This window comes from Lepisma saccharinum, chromosome 25 (assembly GCF_977018435.1).
Source record: "Lepisma saccharinum chromosome 25, izLepSacc3.1, whole genome shotgun sequence".
NCBI classification, from domain to species: Eukaryota; Metazoa; Arthropoda; class Insecta; order Zygentoma; family Lepismatidae; genus Lepisma; species Lepisma saccharinum.
Genome location: NC_139253.1, coordinates 17,656,344 through 17,682,569, shown reverse-complemented (window position 1 = coordinate 17,682,569; position 26,226 = coordinate 17,656,344). Strand labels below are relative to the sequence as shown.

Below are 26,226 nucleotides of genomic sequence, written 5' to 3'. Positions count from 1 at the left end.
AAAGGAAACTCAAAACAAGCTGTTGACAACTTTTTCACCAGCATACATAAAAATCCATCGCTTAAAAACACATAGGTTTTTAAAAAAATAATAATGAAAATAGTCATGGACAATTTGCACGGTAATACTCATGAATCCCACTGTACAATTCGAGATTTATAGAAGTTCTGAAAATTTCGACAACTTCCTTTTCAGAAAATTTCCCGACTTGGTCCGGAAATGACGATTTTTTCCCATCCCGAATGCAGGGAATTTTGGCATTTTAAAAATTCCCGTCCCGACCCCAAAAAATCTTTCCCTCACATCCATAATGACAGCGAAGATGCTAAAAAGGAGAGAACTGGCAACGTTGGAGATCTTCCAACTCGCAAAACGTGAATTTCCTAGCAGAAACCTGCAACAACCTATACCCAGGATGCCCGACCCTGTGGCCGAGTGGTTAGCACATCGCGCTGCGACGCCAAGGGTCCCGGGTTCGAATCCCGGTCGGGCTAGGTTGTTTGTGAATGTCCATTCATCAATTTCATCACTCATCCCCATCTTCGCAAATTAGCCAAGAGGCACAAAACGCGAAGTAAAAATAAACTAAATCAAATCAAACTATACCCATGATACCGGTAGATATTGTAATGTGCAATTGCTCATTAATATGCGTGCTGCCACCTACACACCCCTAATGCCAGCGAAGACGCTACAAAGAGAACTGGCAACGTTGTAGATCTTCCGCCTCACAAAATGCATGGATCTCGCGCATGCGTATTAATACAACCCAATTTTACATGATTACCGTCTATCCCTCATTGTGAGTATATTTTATTATTTGTAAGCATCACTTTTCATTTATTAGTTTACATGAGTTTACAATACCGGACCACTCTCCAATTTCTATAAAATTTCGCCTACTTACTAATTTCGATGTCCTGATGACGTATCTGTAGTTCATATTTGGCGGTCACTTGTTAAAACTGTACATTTACGTGTACAACTTGTAAAATAACCTTGCGATTTACCACGGTGATTGTCCATACACAGCAATTCGGAACCATCTTTCTTTCGCAATTAATTACCTAATGGTCTTCCTTTACGCACAACAATCTTGTTGACGACAGACGAGGAATGCCTACGAGGTTAGGTTAGGCCTGTTAGGTTAGGTTCCATTAGCATAAATACAAAGAAAAATTAATATTTTAGCTAAGAGAACTATACCTTATCTTGCCTGTTGATTTCTTCATGTTGGGAAAATGGCGTCTTCCGTGGAGCTATTGTTCTTATGGTAGGGTTACGTTACGTTAAGAAAACATAGTTTATTTCATTTTTTTCTCGATTTCCATACTTGACCGCCAATTATTACATGCAGATTCGTGATTAGGAGTTCACAATCGTTCCCTGCGCCCTGCCTTTGTGGCACGATGCTAAATGCACGGGGAACATTTCCTTGGTACTAGCTAGTTTACTATCCTTCGGACAGATTTCTTCATTTCTACAGAAGAAACTACTTACCGTAATAAGTTCCTGTAGTATTGTCTAACATCTGGAAGGTGTTTTGTGTGATGTGGGAATGTTTCATAGCGGAAATTCAACCATTGACGCATAGCCCGACGAACCATTTCCGGTAAGGTTAGGTTAGGTAGGATCACAATAGGTTACAATAGTTAAAAATTGGTTTCGAAAAAAATATGCGTAGCCACACACACCATTCTCACATAGCCCCACAAACCATTTGCGGAAACGTACATTCTTCAGTTACAGAAACACTTTTTTTTTTTTTTTTTTTAAAAAAAAAAATTGATCAAAAAAATGTGAATACACATTAAAAAATGATCCGCAAAGCAGATAGGTAAGTACAAATATAAAAAATTGACGAAACTCGGAGGTTATAGGTGTCCAAAGGATAGTAAAAATTTACCGGTTTTTGGGACTAACGTCAATGGTTTGTGAGGCTAACATCAATGGTTTGTGACGTATTAGCATAATTTCAAATCCAGGCAGGTATTTTCTGGTGAACGAGGTTGCAACACTGCATAAATCGACAAAACACTTCCACAATGTGCCCTGAACCAGTACGCTATCACCCGCCATAATGTGTTACAGAATCGAAATAACAAGTAACAGTAAGTACTTGTAAATCTAAGAAATAGACATTGAGATGCATTATTTCACTTTAGGAAATGTTCCGCATTCCAAAATAGTACGTTAGCAATGTAAAAAAGTCCGAAATATATGTTTCATAGGTGTTTCCCCCATACTATAATGGTACCCTCATTACTTTAAGGAAGGTTCAAATTTCGTGTGACAATGATTTCCAAAATTCTACGATAATTAGTCTTTGTGCTAGGAGAAATCATGGTAAATATGATATCGCCCGAACGGATTTCTTCAAATTTACAGGAGAAACTATTTACTGAAATCAGTTTCCGTAGGATTGTCGAAATTCCTTTCTTCGCTTCCGGAACACATAGTATGGTGGGCACATCTTGACTCACGTTGTGGTTATGCAGTGTTTTAACCTTCTTCACCGAAAAATACCTACTATCGTGTTCGTCACCGGTGGAAATTATACATTATGCACAGGTAGCTGACGGATAGCCCCACAAACCATTTCCAAAAAGGTTAGGTTTGGTTTGGTTGGGTTAGGCAAGCATAGTTAAAAAAAGGGGGTTGAAACACTGACAGGGGGTTACCAAATGTACGCAGCATCCGGTTGTTGTAGGGCAAGCAAATGAAAGCAATACCAATTTTGCGTCGCTGTGATATTTCTCTTGAAAAATGAATGATTTCCCGGTTAAATATATTCCAGATGAAAGAAAATACCTTGACGAACATTGTAAACCTTTGAAAACCTCATTTCCGTAAGTAGTTTCTTGTGTAAAATTGAAGAAATGTGTCTCCGATGTATGAAACTGTTACCGTATTTTCTTTCGCGGAAACTGAAAACTTTACCAATGCTGCAGAACAAGAAATAATCGCTTTTTAAGTAAGGAACTTGCATTTTCTGTATCATTATGCCGTTGTTTCCATTATGTGTGTGCAGATGGCATGAGCATCAAAAGTCACACGGTCTCGCCATTGTTTCCAAACGTGCCTTTTTTTACGAGATTTTTTTTAAACTATGCTTACCTAACCCAACCTAACCTAACCTTGCTGGGAATGGTTCGTGGGGCTATCGTGAATGGTTTGTGGGGCTATCGTGAATAATTTTTGGGGCTATCCGTCAATGGTTTGTGGGGCTATCGTGAATGTTTTTTTTTTGGGCTATCCGTCAATGGTTTGTGATTACATAATGAACATGAAAGTAGGTATTTTTTTGGTTAAGAAGGTTGAAACACTGCATACCCACTCTAAATCGACAAAACACAAGCAGATGCCCGATGATCCATGACGAGTGCATGCCATATTGTCTGTTACCCAAGCAGAACAAGGAAGACAAATAATGACTTGTAATATGAAAAGTTGACACTATTTTATAGAAAAAGGCATAACCTCACCTTAAAGAATCTTCCGCAATGCTGAATAGGTAAGTATCAATGCTAAAATTAATTAAATAAATGAGTGAGAGGTGCTCGGGTATTATCGGATAATTTCCGAAATTATAAAACAATCGGAACCGTTACCGGTGCAGACAACAAATACACTACTTGACTCCAAATCAATGAACTAGATGACTCGGTGTTGCACCGTGCAACCAACTAGACGCTAAGGTGCAAACAGAGTCAAATCTAGTCAAAAAGTGCAGCCAACTACATGGGGCTATAGAAATATATGGGTAAAAATTTGGTATTCCCCGGACACCTATAACTTCTTCTGTTGACATTCGTACTTACCTATCTGCTTCGCGGAACATTCTTTACGGTGTATTCAAGTTCTTTTAATAAAAGTAATTGCAATTTTTCACATTACGAGTACTTCTTTCTTGTAGTCTTTTCGCTTGCCTGAGACACAATATGGTGCGTACACCTTCCTAGATAATCGCACGTCGTGCTTGTGTTTTGCTGATTTTCATTCGTTATGCAATGTTTCAACCTTCAGAACCCAAGAAATACTCATGAAAAAAGCTCATCTGATCTAATTTTTTTAAAAAGTTTTTCACATTGTTTTACGAAGAAAATTGTAATGATTCGTGGGGCTATCCATGAATGATTTTTGGGGCTATCCGTCCCGGAATCGGTGGGAAATTTGAACAAAAAAACCTACCACTACCGTGGCCCTGCCTCAGCTCTGGCTACCTGACTTTCTCTATAGAGTCCCTGTTAAAAGCATGTTAGAAATTGGCCAGAGTCACCTGCCCCCAAATGGGCCCTAAACTTTTAAATTTGAAAAAATCTGTTTTCTGTTCAAATCTACACGGAACTCTTTTAAACTGTAACTTCTCACGTCCCTGGACTCTCTTTGAACACGCATATACCCACAGCCCATTCCTTCAAATGAGTAGCTTACATTCACTGCCACATTTTGGACATTCCTTTCCTTTCTTCAAGATCCCATGTTCAATTAAAAAATCCACAGGATGTTCCACACCCGGTACAAATTTCACCACAACACGTCATGTTTCTAACTTTTGTTGCTAACACAGACAGTTTGAAACACTGGATACCCAATGAACATGAACAAAACACAGTCACGATGCGTGATGATGTACGAAAGTGTATGCGCCAAAGGCTATTCTCTGTCAGAGAATTAATTTTCAACAAAGAACATGAATTTTCGCTATCACACAAAACACCTTCCAGATGTTAGACAATGCTACAGGAACTTATTACCATAAGTAGTTTCTTCTGTAAAAATGAAGAAATCTGTCCGGGGAATATCAGATTAGTACCCAAAAGGGTCACATTTTTCTTATAGTGAAACCAACATTTTTGACTTGGTGGTTTATTTTCTTATGTATTTTAAGTTATCCATTTCCTATAACCCTATCTATAGCACAAGTAATTGGAGTATCGAAGTCTGACATTTAATATGCAATTTGTAATAAATATCTACTTTTGGGGTAGGCAAATAACATTTTCATAAATACCTATTATTTACCTACACAGTTTGTAAATACCCATGCTCCAACCCTACTTATGAATTCAATTTTCTCCATCTCAGGTTACAGAGGATGACAGTTTGCCAAAGTTTGTGTGCTATTCGTGTGTAGACAAGCTAGAAGATTTCCAGGATTTCCACAGACTTTCTCAAGGAATACCTGTCATCTGCAGAAAAGGGGTGCAAGTGTTAAGGTAAAGTGTTAAGGTAAAGATAATTTTATACTTGAACAAATGGTGGCATGTTTAAAAGTAAGTCATACTTCATTTGTTCATGGCGTGGTAATACATAGATGCATTTTTAAAAATTAAAATTTTTACACCTGCTATTACTGAGAATGGAATCATGTATTCTTTTGTGAAGACCCATAGTGAAAGTGGTATGTGGTTTTCTGGGCTCTTGTGTATAAAATTGTTTTTTATTACTCTATTCTCCTCAATGTTTTGAATAGCAATGCATTTTTTGGATGTAGGAGGTGACCCTTTCCAAAGACATCCAAATGACAACCTCGCTTACACATAGCAGACTCTGGTCTGCATTGTTGCAGAATAACGAGGCTCTAGCACTTGAACCTCTAGCCTGTAAGTAGATAGCAAAATGTGGCTTCGAGCGCACCTAAATTTAAGGGGCAACTTTTCACCCAAAATCATAAAAAAACAAGAGAAAAATAAAAAAAATATTAAAATTTAATAACAAAACATTAAAAACATCATCCCTTAATTTATTTTTGAGCATTTTTTTCATGTTTTTGTCAAATCAATAATTAAAATTTAAGGGGCAGTTTTTTATCTCAAAAACATAAAAAATTTAGAAATTTTAATAACAAAACATCAAAAAATCATCCCTTAATACATTTTTTCTAAAAATATAGCCCCTTAATAATAATTTTATGCATCCATATTTTCCAGCGCAAATCGATTAAGGGGCTACTTTTTACTCCGAAACTAACAAAAATCAATGTTTTAATCACAAATTTTAGCACATTTAACTAAAAATAATACCCCTTAAACTTATAAAAAACATGAGCGCAAATCGTTTAAGGGGTACTTTTTCCTAAAAAAAAAAAACCTAACTACAATGTTTTAAACACAAAATGAAGCATAGTTTTTAGAGAAACACACCCCTTAATTCACCAATTTATTCCTGGCGCATCTGCAGTTAAGGACTAACAAAAATACAGAAGCTTCTTATGAGTCTTACACGAAGTGCGCGTACCATATCCACCAAAATTTAATATATTTTGCTAATAATAATGCAAAAAACAGCATCACTTTAAATTCCTAAAAAAACATTAGCGCCCTTTATGGGGCTAGCACGAAGTGCGCGCAATTAGATGTGACTAAGGAGCACATTTTTAACAATAAAGATATGATTTTTAGGATAAGCTTTTCACACAAGCCTTAAACTATAAAAGAAAAGAAATAAAGTACAAAAACAGAGAGGTTCGCACGCTTGCATCTCTTCAAACATTTGAGTGCATTTTCGATTAGGGGGCACATTTTTAATAAAAAAGATGATTTTTAGGGCTATTGTATTTATTTAACGTTATTTTTCGATCTAGTTTCGGCTACGTTTTAAGATTTTGATTATATAGTTACCTTCAGGTCTATCTTTAAAATTTTATAATACGCTTTTTTGTTATATTATATTATACGTACTATGATTTTTGTTTACATTAAGTACCTATCTACTATTTAACGTCCACGAAAAAAATTACCCCAACATATTCACATCCTCTATTTATCGCCCGAATTAGTATATTGGTGCCATCTGTAAGTATTCGACGGAACTGCACCAATGCCAGCGAACAGAATACTGTGCCTGTCATCTTTAGTAGTATATAATCTCCGATGTAGAGGTTATTTTAGTCGAGTTTTAGTGCAACGTGTTTTAGTAAGTTTTATTATTTTTAAATAATTATTGTAAAATTTATAATTAATTTATTGTAAAAAAGTGAAATCGTTAATAGTAGGGTAAATTTAAGCCGCGTTTACAGTATTTAGCAAATGCTTTACAGCTCTGCTACAAATTCAGAATGAAATTCAATATTATGTTATGAATGTATTTCCTTTTAGTTGGAAACATCGAAGAATCTTTAATTTTGCTTAAAGGAAATGAAAGGCAATGAAGTTTGAAAAAAGAGAATGGTAGAAATACTAGGAAATGCGAAATAAAAAAACCGAATTCATTAAAATATGGTTGAGGTTATTTCTGAAAATATAGCTATTTGCATAAAATCCTAACCCAAACAAACGAGAAAGAGTTAGTTTAGAGCACAGAAAAAGAATATCACTTTGTTTAATTGTGAAAACATGAAATAGTAATTTTACTTTGCAATTGCAGTACCTACGTAATGCCTTATTTTATTAAATTATATAAAAAAATATTGTTACACATTAAAATTACAGAAACAGTAAATTACCAATGATAAAAAAATATTATAAAACCATAGATAACTGTCCATTCGAGAAAACTTTAAATATTAATCATGTTGTACCTGTTTTTGCTATAAAAATAGGATATAATAGGATATAGGAGGTATAAAATTAATTAATTAACAAACTCTGAAGAAAACAACACTTTTACAATCTATTCGCTTCGTTAAACAAATTGATATATGCTAACGAATGATTAGAAGGACAATAGTGACGATTAGAAGAATGATCATAACGATCGTTTTTGTTAACATTTCAGTTTCATTATCGTCTTGTGTAATAAATTAATATTTTTTCAAATATATTTTTTTCAATACAGCGAAATAAATGTGTAATTCCTCATTAAAGACAATCAGTAATAAATTCTATATGTATTATGATCTTTAAACAAAGCGATCATTATTTGGAAATGTTGTAACTGATTGATTTTGTTGTAACTGATCTGATATTACATTTAATGATTTTTAAATTTATATGTAAACAATGTTGGAGTTTTTGATTATTGATTTTTAACAATTGATTTGACTAAAGAAACAAACAATGGTCTTTACACAAAATAAATTTGAATGTTCATCATGTTAAGTCATGTTCATCATGTTACGTCATGTTCTTCATGTTAAGTCATGTTCATCATGTTAAGTCATGTTCATCATGTTACATCATGTTCATCATGTTAAGTCATGTTCATCATGTTACGTCATGTTCATCATGTTAAGTCATGTTCATCATGTTAAGTCATGTTCATCATGTTACATCATGTTACATCATGTTCATCATGTTACGTCATGTTCTTCATGTTCGTTCCTCATGGTTATCATGTTGACTTCACTAAATCCAAAACGATCAAGAGCTGAATGCTCTAACACCAAATAAAAAAGGTGGTACACCAAGAAAAACTATACCGCTATGCCGCTTCAAAATACAATGTAATCTTTTTGGTGGGTGGTACTGCGGTTCACTTGAGTGGTTACTTTTTCATGTACTATGAATAATACGCCTAATCTTATTAACAGGAAACCATGATAATAGGATTAATTAATGATTCATTACTGAACCGGGGGATTCCTTATCTTTCTCAGAAGCCAAATCTACTTGGACTAATCTGGCGCTTATCGCTTATTCCAAAAAATCTTAATAATTACTATTTCATTAATATTTTTTTTTTAAATCCATTTAATATTTAGAATAAAAATGGATGTGACCTAAATATCTTAAGTCATAGTTCAAGTATTATGAAGCTGTAGGCAAGCATATCTATAAAAATGCTCTGCTCTTAGCATCTTTAATGTGCTAGTCAGCTAGTACATGACCATGTGCGCAATTACATTGCTAGCGCCCCTACGGGGCAAGAGCCTTCGGTTCGCACGTGTCCGTGCGCGCAATTACATTGCTAGCACGTGTCCGTGCGCTAATGTATCTGTACTTCCAGGAATTAGATATCTTTTATCATCTTTCCAACTGAGTGACTTCTTATTTAATTCTTCTGTATAAATTTCATGTTTATGACTCCTAATAACATGCTGTTTATGTAAATATTCTTTTTGATTGAGTAAACAGTTTTTATAATCCTCAAATTGAATTTCTTTCTTTAATACAGCCTTTTTAATACCTTTCAGTCGTTTGTCTACCTTATCGTCAGTTCTATATGCATACATTTTGCTCCTTAACCCAATAAATTCCAACATTGTTCCGTTGAGCTCATTTTTCATTTTTCCGATTACTTTTTTATTTTTATCTGAATACAGGTAGTGATCTTTAGGATAATCTGAAGTATCGAATAAATCAGAATTATTTTTCATAAACTGATTGTAATCATGGTTTTTAATTTCAAAAATAAAGGAATCAGTATCTGTATATAATAATTTTATATCATCTTCAAATTCATTTTTTAAAACATTATAGTAAAAATCATACATTAGAGCTTTAGATAAATCCAACACTGCTTGGCCTATATAAATCAGTTTATCAAATTTAACAGATGTTTTATAATTATGCACAGCCACCAAATATTTACTAAAAATGGTTCTAGATTTAAAATTGGACTTATTTATTGCTTTCTGGACTTTATCATCATCACAGTGTAATTGAATATTTTGTTGTTTTCTAACTGATTGCAGTGGGACTTTCAAAACAGAAGTAAAAAAGAATTTGCTGAAACATATAAAATTAGTGTAAAAACAATTGATAATTATATTAAAAAGCATAATATATCTTATGAAAAACGCATATTTGGTATTATTATTCCAAGAGATAAATTGGGAAGATATTTATTAAATGGTATTTTAAACGAACATCCGAAGAAAACACAAATTAATAAAGATTGTAATACAACAAAGGAAGAATTAAAATTATTTGGTAGTGTTGTTACTCAAAACCTGAATGGAGTTTCAAAATCCACCAACAAACAAAGGCTAACTTATCCAGAGAAAGTAAAACGGCTTGAAGCAGCTTTGAAATAAAAAAATCTTCAATAATTTACAATACTCTACCATGAAAAAATTAATAATAAATAAAAAAAGCACGACCAAGCCAATTACACCTGACGAATTTATTAAACTTTTAACATCTTTACATCTTATAATTTTTTATCTAACTCTATTAATTCCCTGTTCGAAGAACAGATATAAAGTTAATTCTAAAACTGTAGTAAAATATTTAAAAGCTAATAATATATCCTATAATCAAAAAGGAGTTGTTAATTTACCACCCCGAGATAATTATGGACGATTTACTTTAAATTTACAAACACCCCTTGGGGTAGAAACAAGGTGTGCAGTCAAAAAAGCTGAAACTATTAAAAAAGAAGTGTACCAATCACCGCATCACATTTTATTTGTTTGACTCTCTTTTTCTTTTGAGGAGCTATTATACTTTCATCAAAAGGAAATTATCGTTGATTTTCTTATTTTCTTTTTCTCTTTTGATTCTTTTATATTGCTTAATAATTTCTTTTATTAAATCAGATTTTTTATATCTTGTAAAGTATTGTATTTTTAGTTCTTTAGCAATATTATATAACTCTGGTAGTTTAAGTTTATTTAAACGTTGTTCCATTTTAAGACAACCAATTTATTATAAACACCTATTCTCCTTTTGTGTAAATTTGATTGCAGGTGTCTTTTATAGTGTGTTTTAGTATAATATTTACCACATTCACATAGCAAACGCTCACAATTTGTGTAGATTTTACATTGTTTACATCTTCGATCAGTATGTTTGCAGTTGTAAAATTCATCTGGATGTTTAAATAGTAAACAAACAGAACATCGAATGTCATCCATTTATTTAGGAAAAGATATTTTCAATAAACCCATTTTGGCTAAAGTTTTAATTTTATTCTCGTGTTCTTTAAATTGAGCATTCATATTTCTAATTATTATTCTTTCTAACTCATTTTTTGCAGAATCTTCGGATCTGTATAAACCTTGCACTCTTCTTTGAAATTCAGCGATCTGTATTGAATCAACTTGATTCATTTATTTATACCCAATATTTTTTCAATTTAGAAAATTGGGCTAAGCCACAAAGTGTTCGAAGGACTTAGTAAAGTGCGCGCGCATTATAATTATAAATAAAATAATTATAATAAAAACAAGAATAACAATAAATACTCTAAGGTTTATTTAAGTTTGAAGTTTTAGGCAAATCATCTTTGCTGATCAAAGACGAACTCTTAACATTTTTTATTGCTTTGTTTCTGTAAATAATGATTTCCTTCATTGGATGCTTTTACATAAGCTCTGCTTACTTTATTTTTATAATCTTCAGGAATAGAAATTCTTTTAAATTTTTTATCTATTTCTTCTTCATCTACATCAATTTCATTCATTAATTGAACACATTCGTCTGGTTTAAGTGTTTTACTTTCTCTTAAAGTTAATGACAGTGATATGCCTGGAATACTAACTTTTGCTTCTTTTTGTTTCTCGTTGTACTTCTTTGCTAGAGCATTATGTTCATCACGTTCTTTTTGGTATGCCTCTTCTAATTTATTAATTATATCCTTATACTTTTTATTCTTTTGAATTGAAGCACTTAACATTATCCCTTTACAATCTGATTCACACATTTTGGAAAATAAAATAACAGTGTTGTTTTTGTTCGTCTGTAACATCTAAACTATCTATTTTATCAATTAATTCGTTCATCAAATCAATATATTGTTTCGCCGTTTTAGTAGTCAACTTATTATTACTAAACGCTAAAATATCATTAAAATTGATTTTAGATAAATCTTGAACACTTTTAACTGTGTCATGAAATGTTTTTAGAGTTATTTGGTTTGCCATTTAGTAAGATATTTTTTTTTATTTTTCCTTTTACCGATTAGCAGTTACTATTCCTATAGCTGTTCCTATTACCTTGCCAATTACTATTCCTATTACCGTTCCAATTTCCTTACCTTTTGCTTTTCTGTTTACCTAATTCCTTTCCAATTACCTTTCTGTTTACGCATTGCCTTACCAATTACCTTTTTTTTAAAATAAATAAATGGATTCTACACAAATAGTCAAGTATTTAAAGCAGTGGGACTTTCAAAACAGAAGTAAAAAAGAATTTGCTGAAACATATAAAATTAGTGTAAAAACAATTGATAATTATATTAAAAAAGCATAATATATCTTATGAAAAACGCATATTTGGTATTATTATTCCAAGAGATAAATTGGGAAGATATTCATTAAATGGTATTTTAAACGAACATCCGAAGAAAACACAAATTAATAAAGATTGTAATACAACAAAGGAAGAATTAAAATTATTTGGTAGTGTTGTTACTCAAAACCTGAATGGAGTTTCAAAATCCACCAACAAACAAAGGCTAACTTATCCAGAGAAAGTAAAACGGCTTGAAGCAGCTTTGAAATAAAAAAATCTTCAATAATTTACAATACTCTACCATGAAAAAATTAATAATAAATAAAAAAAGCACGACCAAGCCAATTACACCTGACGAATTTATTAAACTTTTAACATCTTTACATCTTATAATTTTTATCTAACTCTATTAATTCCCTGTTCGAAGAACAGATATAAAGTTAATTCTAAAACTGTAGTAAAATATTTAAAAGCTAATAATATATCCTATAATCAAAAAGGAGTTGTTAATTTACCACCCCGAGATAATTATGGACGATTTACTTTAAATTTACAAACACCCCTTGGGGTGGAAACAAGGTGTGCAGTCAAAAAAGCTGAAACTATTAAAAAAGAAGTTAAATTTCAAGAGCCACTGAAAAACTGTCGATCATTAAAAGGTTTGAATAGTCTTTAATTAGTTTAAATATTCAATTGCATAGTTACGACTTCTCATTGTAATTTCGTTATTATTCTTTGGTGCATTAATTTTTCTATCTTATGAGGAAGATCTGTAGATATTATTTGATATTTGTGAATCAGTAAGAGTTTGTTTCTTTGCAGATTTGTGAATTATGGGGTACTATGATACAGTAAGGAGGTACATTGCAAATTGCAATGGTAATCCTGATGAACTGGTCAACTTAGATGATGCACTGATGACATCTCCCAAAACACCTCTGGAAGAAACAAGGATTGTTAAAATGGGTGAGGTGTTCAATGAAACAGTCTTCAAGGACTGCATCATCTCAAATATCTATCAGCAGCATCAGATTACTCAAGCAGACCTCAAGTTTAGTACATGGTTGAAAATATTGGAATTTCTAGACCAGGACTTCCAAAATGGCTCAGTCACACTTCAAATTTACCTTCAGGTTTTCCTTCATTTCAGTAAAATATCCATAAAGGAAGACATTCTTGACAAGAGCAAGTATTATAATGAATTGTTGAAAATATTCGTAACTCCTACTGTGAAACCCTTAAGCATCCACACTACAATAACAGAAATGTCAGGAGATGATGCTTCATCACTTAAACAGAGACTGTGTTCAAAGCCAGTCATACAGGCAATACTGCAGAATATTACTTCCTTGAAGACCTCAGACACAATGCCGACTGTCAATATTGAGGTGATCGTTCGTATAATCACTTCTGGAACCATATATCAAGTACTATTTTTTGAACCCTTCCAACCTCTGAGAGGTGCGTGTCTTAAAGATGGTATACTCATCTGCTTGAACAATATTGCTGGGATTACCAATACCCCCAATTATTTTGCTGATCTGTTGACCTTAGCGATACATGAATTTTCCCATCATATTGCCCGCATACTTTTCAATGATTTTAATTTTTCAAGTCCTTGGACTTTGAGGACCACCAATGAGGCACGATTTGACTTCAGGCGTTCACAGCCGTTGGAAACTGGAAGGAACACTGAGCTGATATTATTTGACGGCATACAGCCCGATTGGTTCATCTCTTTGGAGGAGGCAGCCTCTACATTTCTGGAACGTATCGATTCGAACGTCTGCTCACTACCAATAATTATGATGAAGGATCACGATAGATTAGGATTGGTTGAGCGAAAACCATCCTCATTTTTTGGGATAGACATTAAGTCAGAATATAATCTTATGTGTTAATTTCATTTGTATTTCTTATGGATACCAGCAAGAAGAATTTACATCACAAATAATAGAACATTTAGGCCTACCATTTTGTCTTTTCTGTATCTTCTATTTCATGCAACCCAGCTTCTTTGTTATTTCTCCCCATTAATTGTTTCTTTTTGTTAAAAATAATGTTAATTATAATTATATCTGTTAGGTAAAACAAGTACTATAAGAAAAATTGTTAAAATACATGTACATTTATTTACTTTGATTATAAATGGAGTAAAATAAAAAAGTAGATTATAATCCTGCTTTTATTTCATGTGTAGTATAGGATACCTACTGCTTTGATTTTATCCATTGAGAAGAAGTGTCGCAATCTTTATTGAAATATCGTTGACTAGGAAGAGAAAACAGCTCAAAATTTTCAGCCCGCAACTTAATTAAATAGTAAAATTATGTAGTTCAATTCGAAAGTAAAGAAAGATACGTGAAACAGTATTTTGTTGAGAACTTGGCGATTTCGGATTTTATTTCGCGTTCCACAATGGAGATGCTGTGATTTAGATACAGCTTGACAGTATTCACAACAACTGATTTTAATAACGAATTTCTCAATGTTTTTAAACAATCGTTTTTACGTTCGATTTAGGTAAAGTCGTTTTTACGTTATTTCATTTTGACAGTTGGCAACTATGCTTGATGAAGATGGCTGCCTCCTTGTTTACGCTGACAGAAAGGTTGCTTTTTTAGGTTAAAAGTAAATATTTAAATAATGCGAAGAACAGCATTTTATTTCACAAGGTAAGGAAGGTATAAATTATACAGTTTTATTCACGGGATAGTTACATTTTCCTTGTTTAAAAAAAGATTTGCTCACAGAGGTGAGTCAGTCATTCAGCACTCTTGTTTACATTTATCTTTATCAGCTGGGAGTGGTAGTAATGCATCCTGCTGATAACAACTTTCCTTGTGATTCATAGCGACCACAAAAAGTGGAAAAACATTTTTGAGAAATTATTTTGTACACACCTAATCACCATGCACTACACACAGTATTGACACGGTTTATAAAGTGTGTTGGTATGTTATCGCTTTAAGTATCGCTACGCTTTTTAACTTAGAAAATTTTCATGGATCAGCAACAATCTACCAGCCGAATTAATGAAGAGGCAAACAAGGAGGTTTTAAAATTCCTTTCCTCAACCACCTTTAACTATGATGTATCTGCTAGAGACACTGAAATTGGAAAGCTAAAAACGGAAAACCGAAAGTTGGGGATAAAAAAATCGAAATTTTTAAAAAAAAATCAAAAACAAAACTGTTGAGTTGAGAGATGTGTTAATAAACTTAAAAGAAAACAAGGCTAAGATATTATCACTGCAGGACATTACTACCGATTCTTCCCAAGAAGTCATTTTATTTAAACAAGAAAATAATACTCTGTATTCCTTGGTATTTTTTGTTGTTTTAGCTTAAAAAGTTAGCCCTTAATCGCAGTGAAGTTGGCCTCTGTTCAAGACCTTCGGTCGTCTGCTTGCTGACCCATTGATGCTGTTTTTTGCATTATTATTAACAAAATATATTAAATTTTGGTGGGTATGGTATGCGCACTTCGTGCTAAGCCTCATAAGAAGCTTCTGTATTTTTGTTAGTCCTTAACTGGAGATGCGCCAGGAATAAATTGGTGAATTAAGGGGTGTGTTTTTCTAAAAACTGTGCTTCATTTTGTGTTTAAAACATTGTAGTTAGGTTTTTTTTTTTTTAGGAAAAAGTACCCCTTAAACGATTTGCGCTCATGTTTTTTATAAGTTTAAGGGGTATTATTTTTAGTTAAATGTGCTAAAATTTGTGATTAAAACATTGATTTTTGTTAGTTTTGGAGTAAAAAGTTGCCCCTTAATCGATTTGCGCTGGAAAATATGGATGCATAAAATTATTATTAAGGGGCTATATTTTTAGAAAAATGTATTAAGGGATGATTTTTTGATGTTTTGTTATTAAAATTTCTAAATTTTTTATGTTTTTGAGATAAAAAACTGCCCCTTAAATTTTAATTATTGATTTGACAAAAACATGAAAAAAATGCTCAAAAATAAATTAAGGGATGATGTTTTTAATGTTTTGTTATTAAATTTTAATAATTTTATTTATTTTTATCTTGTTTTTTATGATTTTGGGTGAAAAGTTGCCCCTTAAATTTAGGTGCGCTCGAAGCCACATTTTGCTATCTACTCCTGTATAATCCTCTGTAGGAATTGTGCAGTGTCGTCCATGTGTATTTGCGATGTTCTTCATCCACTTCATCGTATCACCATTCATCCTCATCTTTGCAATTAACCAAAATTGGCAGAAACCTGAAGTAAAATAAATCAAATCTTTCATTCATTCATTTTTGTACGCAACATGGACATCATTGTAAACTATTTGAAATTACATTCATAATGAAATATACCTAGTCATATCATAAATTCTTTTACAAAGTTAGTAATGAACTACAGGCACAGTAAGCAAGCTAAAGTATTAATATTTGGATGTTACAAAGGTACAAGTCTTGTCAACACAGAGCACCAATCACTGTTCAAAATGGCCACCTCTGGCCTTCACACAGGCCCGAAGTTTCCGAGGACAGTCATCGATCACAGCATGTATGGTCTCGAGGGTAAAGTCCACCACTGTCTTACAAGAGAACGCTTCAGACTTGCAAGGTTTGGATGCCTCTTCCTACAGACCATGCCCACCAAAACGGACCACAACCTGTAGTCCAATGGGCTGAGGTCGGGGCTGCTGGAGGGCCAATCAGCCGGAGCAATGAAATCAGGCACATTCCTCTGAAGCCACTCCTGTGTGGTCTTTGCCTTGTTGGTCGGTGCGGAGTCCTGCTGGAAGCTCCACGGCTGATTGTTGAACATGGTGTGGGTCAATGATCTCACAAGTGGCTCCAACACTGTGGCTTCGTACATTTTTGCAGATGTTTTCACACCATGTTCACAAAAGTGGAGGTCATTTGTTGTGCCATCGTACAAAACCCACTCCCAAACCATCACTGAGGCAGGATGATGGCCTCTGAGGATCCGTGGTGTGTTTTCACGAGCTTCCTGGGATGTCGAGGCATAAGCACGGTCGTTTTGACAATTGTAAGAACTTCAATCATGAAGATTTTTTTGTCCGTGAAAAGGATCCTCCTGTGGCCACCATTTGTGTAACGCTGAAGGAGTACACAATGAACCACAGAAGTTATTAACCAATGAATGTGTCAACCAGCCCATGCTCTTTCTTATCCTATTAACACATCTATTATTTGAATAGCTGGCCCCCGTGGCAGAGTGGTTAGCACATCGGCCTAGGCCTAGGCATCGGCATCAATGTCATCATATCATCATTCATCCCCATCTTCGCAATCAGCCACAGGAAAGTGAAGTAAAATAAATCAGATCAATCACTTATTAAATGGATGTTTTTGAACCTGCAAATGTATTTTCGACTAGCCATTTTTATTGAGATTTCTGCACAGTGCCAGAGAAAGTTGTCTATTGTGAAATATGTGAGGATCATTTTAAAGAAAGTTATTACATGCTCATAACTGACTACTTATATTATTGTGGAGGATGAAATTACTGCATAGTCTTTGGCCAAATGTAGCACATATTGCCAAAAGTTCTGGCAATAATATCATGCTGTCAGCACAAACATTTTTTGTAGGGATGGGACAGATTAATTGGTACACTATTGGTATTGGCCAATATAGGCATATCGGTTTATCGATAAAATTACTGATAATTTTACTGCATCCAATGTATCTATAAATATCTAATAATGTATTGCAATATTCTGCCATTTTGTTATAGTTTTTATGGGATATAAACATACAATCTCCATACTTTTGTTGAAAGTAAATCTCTAAATATGCAGCTTCTTTTGGATTGCAGTCGTGTGGTAACACACACTTATTAACCTTTTGCTGCCCAAGCGTCTCGATCGAGATACCCAAAAGTAACCCTCACGGGACCAAGCATCTCGATCGAGACGCTGTGTCAAGGTCGTAGTTTTTACGTTATAACTTTTCTATTTTTGACTAGAATTTCGATTTTATTTTTTTATATTGTTCCTAACACATGTATTTAACAGAAATGTTTTTTTTGTCTTCATGAAAATGGAGGGGGAAAGGCGGGAAAAGGGACTTCTCTTTTGCGTCTCTTTTCAAGGTCAATTTTTTGCCGACACAGGAAGACCAGCTTTGTTGTTCTAAAGCAATGCTTTTCACTCCCTCCAGCTAAGTGCATTCGAAGGAAGCTTGTTTATCAGTATCCAATGTCAAAATGAAAGTTTTCCGAGAGGGCGAAGCAATGGGTGGGGGGAGGGGGGAGACTGGTTGTAGAATCTGCATTGTGAGAATGGAATTTCGAAGCGCGCTGAAGGAAACCTTTGTTTTTTTTAGCACAAGTGTCCACAAGTGGAAACAGGGGTTACCCAGCATTGTCTAAAAATAGAATTTCAAGCAGCTGCAAGAATTGGCGCTCATTTGTCACTACGTTCTAGCTTTTCGTCCGTGAATGTTGTGTGTAGGTGTCGTTTTGTGCCCAAGTGCGAGGACATTTTTTGGGTGAAGTGACAATTTTTTAAAATAATTTTTGGGGGCTTTCTCCCTTCCCCCTCCATATATACACACCAAATTTGCATAAATTTTGCATTTTGTGCATTTTGGCATTTTTTTCGGGGCGGGGCGGGGGAAACACCATTTTTTTTAAGAAAAGTATTTTTGAGGGGATTTCCCCCCTTTCCCCCTCCATATGTACGCCGAATGTGCATAAATTATATATCGTCTGAATCTGTGATTCATTCTGCGTACAACGGTATATCTTTCATATCTCTAGGGCATTTAGTTTCTGATCTATAGTCATTTCAAGGTACCGCTGCATTTTGAAGCTTGAATCAGTGGCGTCCCGACCATTCCTTTTGGGGCACAACTCAAGTTACATTGGTCATACGACAATGATGCAAATATTTTTCTGTTTGTTACATGCCAGCGATAATTTCTATGTTCATTTTGAACTTTTCATATCCTTTTTTTCGGGGGCAGGGGGCGAAACCCCATTTTTTTAAAAAAAAAAGTATTTTCAGGGGATTTCCCCCCTTTCCCCTTCCATATATACGCCGACTGTGTATAAGTTATATATTGTCTAAATCTGTGATTCATTCTGCGTACAACGGTATATCTTTCATCTCTCTAAGGCATTTAGTTTCTGAGCTATAGTCATTTCAAGGTACCGCTGCATTTTGAAGCTTGAATCAGTGGCGTCCCGACAATTCCTTTTGGGGTTACAACTCAAGTTACATTGGTCATACAACAATGATGCAAATATTTTTCTGTTCCTTACATGCCAGCGATAATTTCTATGTGCATTTTGAACTTTTCATATTCTTTTTTTCGGGGGCAGGGGGGCGAAACACCATTTTTTAAATAAAAAGTATTTTCAGGGGATTTCCCCCCCTTTCCCCCTCCATATATACGCCGACTGTGTATAAATTATATATCGTCTAAATCTGTGATTCATTCTGCGTACAACGGTATATCTTTCATATCTCCAGGGCATTTAGTTTCTGAGCTATAGTCATTTCAAGGTACCGCTGCATTTTGAACCTTGAATCAGTGGCGTGCCGACAATTGCTTTTGGGGGTATAACTCAAGTTACATTGGTCACATGATAATAATGCAAATATTTTTGTGTTCCTTACATGTTAGCGATCATTTCCATGTGCATGTCGACACTGTCATGTACTTTTTGCTTGAGGGGAGAGACAGGGGAACAACATTTTTTTCCCGAAATTTTGGAATTTTGAGATTTAGCCCCCTCCCCCCGCCACATATACGCCGAATTTGCAAAAATTTCATATAGTCTGAATCTCTGGTTCATTCCGCGTACAACGGTATATCACTCATCTCTCTAGGGCAATTAGCTTCCGATCTACACTCATTTAATTGAAACTCTGCATTTTGCTCAAAATCGGCTTGGGCAACCGAGGCTTACTTCTGAAAAAGGCCTTGGGCAGCAAAAGGTTAAGGAGATGAATGAAGTATTTAGATTCTTCAAGGATCATTTAGAATTTTATATGGGATCAGTCGAACATTGGTTATCGGTATTGGTAAATTTCATATCGACTCATCCCTAATTTTTCTATATATGACTGAAGTACCAGCCTATGATGTGCACTTTGTCATTGATGTCACTGTAGTGGATCTTCTAGCACTTCCGAACCTCATTACTCAACAAGTGGGCCCACTAAATTTGCACCATGACTCCTTGGGCTATGGTGCAGCACAATCGGATGTCTACCAAGAAGTTTTGTCATTTCTGACATATCCAGAAAGTTACTGTAATACCCACTGTTCACAGTGACAAAGGAGAATGACCTTGTAGTTGTAGGCAACAAGATGCACCACCTAAATGTTGCTGGGTGCCTGTCAGAACTTTCACAGTGTTGGCAAATTAGTGTGGCGAACCAATGTTGGATATCGAAGTGCTTCATCCCCACAAGCCTGCACAAGTCCTTTGTGACACTTTGCAGCATTTCTTCCACATACAATTTGAATTTTGATGTACAGATTTAGTTCTTTTCATTTGAACATTATTTAAGAGTGCACTACTCAGTAAGGCTACAGTCAGCATATTGCTGTCACCACATGTCACTCTGAGGAAATTTGACATGTCATGTGTAGAGGCAGGTATAAAGTCATTTTCGGATTCCGTGATTCATTGTTGCTACCAGTGGTAAGTTGTGAGCATTTTGGTAATCACTTTTTTTAAGTGCTCTCTTGTTTCTTGTTACGTTAAGGCTTGATTCACATCTATGCTCAAGCAACACTCAGGTCACTCTCCCGTAACGCTCTGCTCACAGCCATGGGTGGTCCCTCTGATAAAACATCAATATTCACAAAATTATTCGAACGGACTGTGTAAAACATTGTAATACTCCAAAAACTGAACCTGCTTTGCAACACAAGGAAAATGCCTCATTAAGCAATCATTGTGCCGTTCTTAAGTTGATAAGTTCAGCATGGGACTACATTTTCAATAATGCTGATGGAATAATTCAACAATGTTCGTTAAATGACAATGGCTCCTTACCTCAAGATTATAATTATTCTTTCGTTGCTTGTGTAACCACACATGTATGTTTTCCAGTGACTTATTGCAAGGGTTGGTAGGGCCCCCTTGATGGTGCTGTTGTAGAGTCCTCGCATTGTAATCAAGGGGTGGAGGCCCATAGTGGTTCGGATTCCACTTTAAACTGTGGGTCCAGTCCTTATTAGCTTTACTGTGCATAAAGTGGATTTAAAACAACAAATCAAAATTAAAAAATAAAATTATTGCAATGGTTGGCTATTGTACTTGACCCAATAAAATAAACTTATTGCGTGAGGCAGATTCACGTGAACCAAAAATAGCCCCCAAAAATTAATTTACCTCAAAATGACAAAACGGTATTTACTTGTGTAAATTTTTGATTCATCGAAAAGTTTGATAAGGAGTTAAATAGTATAAAGGTAAAAGTTATTTGTTGCAAATAACACTACTTGCCCGGAGATCTAATAATCTACATAGGCATCACGCCAGCATTATACTTATTTTAGCATGTGTTGGGCTCTGATTCGGGACTGGTTGTAACTGTTTGCATATATGCAGTTTACTGCCACACAAGCGGTCATTCGTCAATCTGGTCACAAACTACACAAGCTGGAAACATTGTTAGGATGCAATGGCGACACCAACCCTGCCTGTTTATGACCTGCGAGGGGTGGAAATGCCACTCCCTCAAAATTTCTAGAAACATCGAAGTGCTCGGTTCCTACACTGACATCCACTATAGGCAACATCTGCTGCCTAATAGGTATAACTTGACAAGTTTAAAAACAAGATGCTGCAATCCATTGTTTGCGCACCTCACATCACATTTCCCCACTCCATTGTCTGCGGCGACGTTCATTCGCAGTGTTGCAAACTGGAGGGAGCTGAAACCTCTGAGAATTTTCAACGAAATTTGAATGTGAAAGGCATGAATTAGTATCCCGTCACCTACGCTACCTATTGATTGCGCTAAATTCTAAATACATTTTGATATTTTCCCTTTAAACCTTAAATGAATGAAGTTATATTAGGGATATTTCTTACCAGCATAAGAAATGTATGAAATAAAACGATAGAAAAATGAAAAATATATAAACGATAGAACTGAGCTCACCTTCTAAATGTTTTCCAGTTCTCCTTATTCAGTTTCACTCTCCCACTCATCCGAGTCTGTGTCTACCAATGAATCTGTGTCCGTGTCTGAATCGGCTTCACCAAGTCTAATTATCAGTTCATCTACACGCTCGTCCATAAGTCCATCTCTTTCAAAGTAAGAATCTTGCAGCCAAGAGTAAAGAGCATGAACATTTCAATGCTTTAGAAAAGAACACAGGCAAGCGTGTTATCAGATTGCGTTCTCGTAGTGATTGTTGTACGATAAACAAACGAACCACCACCCCACTAGTTAAAAAAAAAAAAAAAAAACTGGCCACTGCTCGTTGTCGCATTCAGAAAATGAAGTCATTCGCCCTGTAGTTTCTCTTCGTTATAAACCTTAGTTTAGTTTAGTTTAGTTTGTTTGCGTCCAAGGACTACCGGTGTGTACAAATTACAGTACATGGTAATATAGGACATGTAAATACTTACATTACAATACAATATTACATTAATAGATTTTACAAATACAAAATATATAGCCAAAAATTGTAAAAAAAATTGAGTCTTACTCTGGTATTATCAAAATCACAAAAAAATATAACATGAGAAGATATAGAACATTGCAGCCTAATTCTAGGTGATACTAATTATCCACTTTCATTTGACATTTAATTTTACAAGAATAATATGTGATTATACTACATTATGTACATTTGTCTTATGTAAAAGTCGCTTCCATGTATTCAGCTATAGAATAAAAAACATGCTTCAGAAGCATTGATTTTATCTTGTGCGTAATACTACAGTTTACGATCGGCGCACCGCACGCATTTTCAAAGGCCGGATTAAATAAAACGAACCACTGATATTATAGAAGCCTGCATGCACCGTCACGCTAAACAGTGAAAATTGTTTGTTATGTTTGTTTTAGCTTAATTTTGCTGAGTTGGTACCACTGGTACTCTCAACACCAGACCAGTGAGTAGAAGAGTGGTGGGGAGGATGACGTAATAGAAAGTGCTCCGCAGCGATCTGTGCATATCGGGACTTAACTTGTCAGGCTATAGCCATAGTCAAGGTGAAGTGATCAGCATGAGACTCCAGCCAGTACTCGTTCCCCCAGATTCACCAGAGCCTCTTTGATTAGAGGTTTGGTGATAATTGGAGCTGGGATGTTGCCTGAAAACTCCACCTGAGATCACTCACTCCGGGAATCAACTACACGTTCTGTAAAAACAACCCATGCAGCCTTGTAACTCAGTCCCATAATTGCTGTAGAGAATGGGTTCCCAGAGTACATTGTGCTGCATGATGGTGTACTCTAGCAGACAAAATATCAACTTCTACATCAGTGTGTGTGTTCATTGTAACATCTGGTGTAGAAAACAATATTACTGAGGAGTCATGGTACTGACTAATAGCCTTCATACCAAGCAAATGCAAAGAAATAAACAGTGCAGATGCAATCTTATGTCATGGAGGATAAATGTTATCCTTCATTCGCCGTTGAGGTGTGCCTGGGAACACTGAAGCAGCCTTTCTTTGTTGGTGGCTACTATACTCCATGAGGCCTTAAACAGATCGCTTCGGGGGCTTGCAGCAGACGACAATATCGGGGTGTGTCTGCGAGAACCAATCAGATCCGCGAATGAGCGAGCCTGGTTGCCACAGCTAGCTGGCTGCACCCTTCTGGAAGGGTGAGTGACCTCTGCCTGTTGCTACCTCGGCCTGTTTGTTCGGCTGAGGAGCAGACGACATGAGAGTATCGGCAACAGTGTGCGAGCGATGTCTGCTGTTAGCCTGCGAAGCGGCCTTTCTAAGACCTCCTGCAGTATAAGCTGCACAATTAGGATAGTGATTTCTGTAGGAAGAGGGAAGGGTTGTTTTATATATGAAAAGGCAATATCATAAAATTTATGTACCTTACGGTTGTATTTCAGAAGCATTCTGCATCCTTGTCTCGTGGTAGTGAAGAAACTGTGCCTGCTCCAGTATCTGATATGGGTTTCCCTCTTCCAGAAGTGACAACAATAAAGTCTGAAATGGAAAGTGCTGATTCATTAGTTTGTGAACAATCATCTCTGGAGAATGTTTGGCTTCCAGACGAATCATGTGTCAAGACTGAAACCAAATCATTCGAAGATCCTCCTAATGTTGACATCAATTTATCCAGTCAGTACATTGATGAAACTTTAGTTGATAAAGTTGAAAGTGAGAGTGATGAAAAATTGATGCATTTTGAAGGCACAAGTGAGGAAGCTCCTAGTGAAAGTGAAGGATTTTATCCATATGACTGTAAACAATTTGTGGAGAAAGTGCCAGCTGAGGATAGTGACAATGATGCATTAGTATTAAGTGATGACGAGGACAGGAAGAAGAATGCAGTGATCACCGAAGAAGTGGAAGGCCAAGGGACAGATCCTGGAGAAAGGTAGGTGCAGGAAATTTTAGTACAAGGATTGAAAGCGAACATGACAGTACTAAAATTCAAAATTGGACCTTATTACGTATGAGTTACAATGCAATTAATTTATTGAATATTGCCACCAATGCTGCAGTGGTAGTGGGTTATTCCATACAAGATCATCCAGGTATCCACCCCACCATCTCAGATTTGGATGAAATTTGGTGCGTGATATCTGTGGATAAATATAATAAGCAATTTTTTTTCATTTTAGGAATATCAACTCTAGTTTGAAATTTATAGTTCTTTAAAATTTTTCTGCCATTTGATGGAATTTTTTGTGAATTTACATGCTCTACTTCACATTGCTTAAAAGTTTCAGACCCAATTATTAACATGAAAGTTTGAAATTTATCATAATACGTAATCAAAATTTTATATGGCGTTTAATATGCACATATTTGCTTTTGTAACTTTTCTATTAATTTTTACAAACTTGGACTTATTCCCATCAGTGTTGGCTATTTTGCCTGTTTTTTGTATAAACAAAATACAACTGTGTGGTTTGCTGTTTATGCAGATATTCAAGTTTGTAAAATATAGACCATTGTGAACCACACAATGAAATGCATGGTTTTTACTAAGCACAAGTAGAAGCACCTGTTCAACCATATTCTGGAAGTATGTATGTGGGTCATTCCACGTCAAATCAACGGAAATAAATGCACCTTTCAGATTCATGTCAAGAGTGAGGCAGTCAGAAATGATGACAAGAGATGTATGCATCAATGTTTTTATTGTTGGATCTTGGAAATAGATTGTGAAGGGGTGAACTGTTGCCTGGGCATTGTTCCAGTGGAAACCTTGGGCTGCATCCTGGAGAATGAATGAATAGTTGTCAGCGAAGTCGCAGATTACAAGATAACCACCTTCTTTCAGAGATTGCTTCAGATGGGTGAGGTAACTGGACTGTTGACTAGCAAGAAATGAGTGTTGAAGAAGTTTCGGAAGTTTTTCAAAAGTATACTGATGAATTCTTCAGTAGGTTTGACTAATGTCTACTAATACACAAAAAATAATTTGTAAACTAAATGTGAGGAATACTGCAATCTCTGAGGTCAGTAACACACTGACAAGATGGCATACAACTTTCCGTGCGATGAAATGCACAAAAAGAATATGGAAACTAAATTTGAAACAATCCTCCGTTGCAGTTTTACCTGGTGCCGGAATCAGCAAATAGACTTCTCCATTTCTCCACACATCTTTCATATGACGTACTGAAAATATGCTTCCAACATGTGATTCGCTCTGTGTGCGTAAAGCTTAATGCCCACTGAGACGTGGAGAGACACGGAAGCAGAACCCAACTGATGCATTTCCGACGTCTCAGTGGGCGATAACCTTCAAGATAACCTGCAGACTTCTGGGACGGAAATTTTGTGCTTCTGTTCCCCACGTTTCCCTGTAGTGGGCATTACACCATTCGATTTCAGTGGAAGCAGACAACAGAAGTCCTGTTGCCACATTACTCAGTGTTTCTCCGCATCTCAGTCACTGGGTGGTGTGCTTAAAAGGCATTGTTGACAAACTGTGATTGTACGTCTCACACCGAGGACTGTAGCAGCGGCACTGCTCTAAGCATAACATGAACTCGTTCTTCAAGG

At 35.4% G+C, this 26,226-nt stretch overlaps 1 protein-coding gene across 3 annotated transcripts; it reads left to right on the top strand.

The window, feature by feature from the left end:
- The first annotated feature begins 2,050 nt into the window (after nucleotides 1-2,050).
- On the top strand, nucleotides 2,051-24,761 carry LOC145978500 (uncharacterized). 3 transcript variants are annotated; one of them, XM_083111120.1, is made up of 3 exons: nucleotides 2,051-2,111; nucleotides 5,089-5,232; nucleotides 24,096-24,761. In XM_083111120.1, exon 3 carries the CDS (start codon nucleotides 24,156-24,158, stop codon nucleotides 24,588-24,590), a length of 435 nt encoding a protein of 144 aa, XP_082967246.1. In that variant the 5' UTR covers nucleotides 2,051-2,111; nucleotides 5,089-5,232; nucleotides 24,096-24,155; the 3' UTR covers nucleotides 24,591-24,761. The 3 variants fall into 3 exon arrangements, with proteins under 3 accessions (XP_082967246.1, XP_082967242.1, XP_082967245.1); XM_083111116.1 differs by lacking the exon at nucleotides 24,096-24,761 and adding an exon at nucleotides 12,882-14,203 and having other exon boundaries at nucleotides 2,094-2,111; nucleotides 5,089-5,219; XM_083111119.1 differs by lacking the exons at nucleotides 2,051-2,111; nucleotides 24,096-24,761 and adding an exon at nucleotides 12,882-14,203.
- The last annotated feature ends 1,465 nt before the right edge of the window (nucleotides 24,762-26,226 follow it).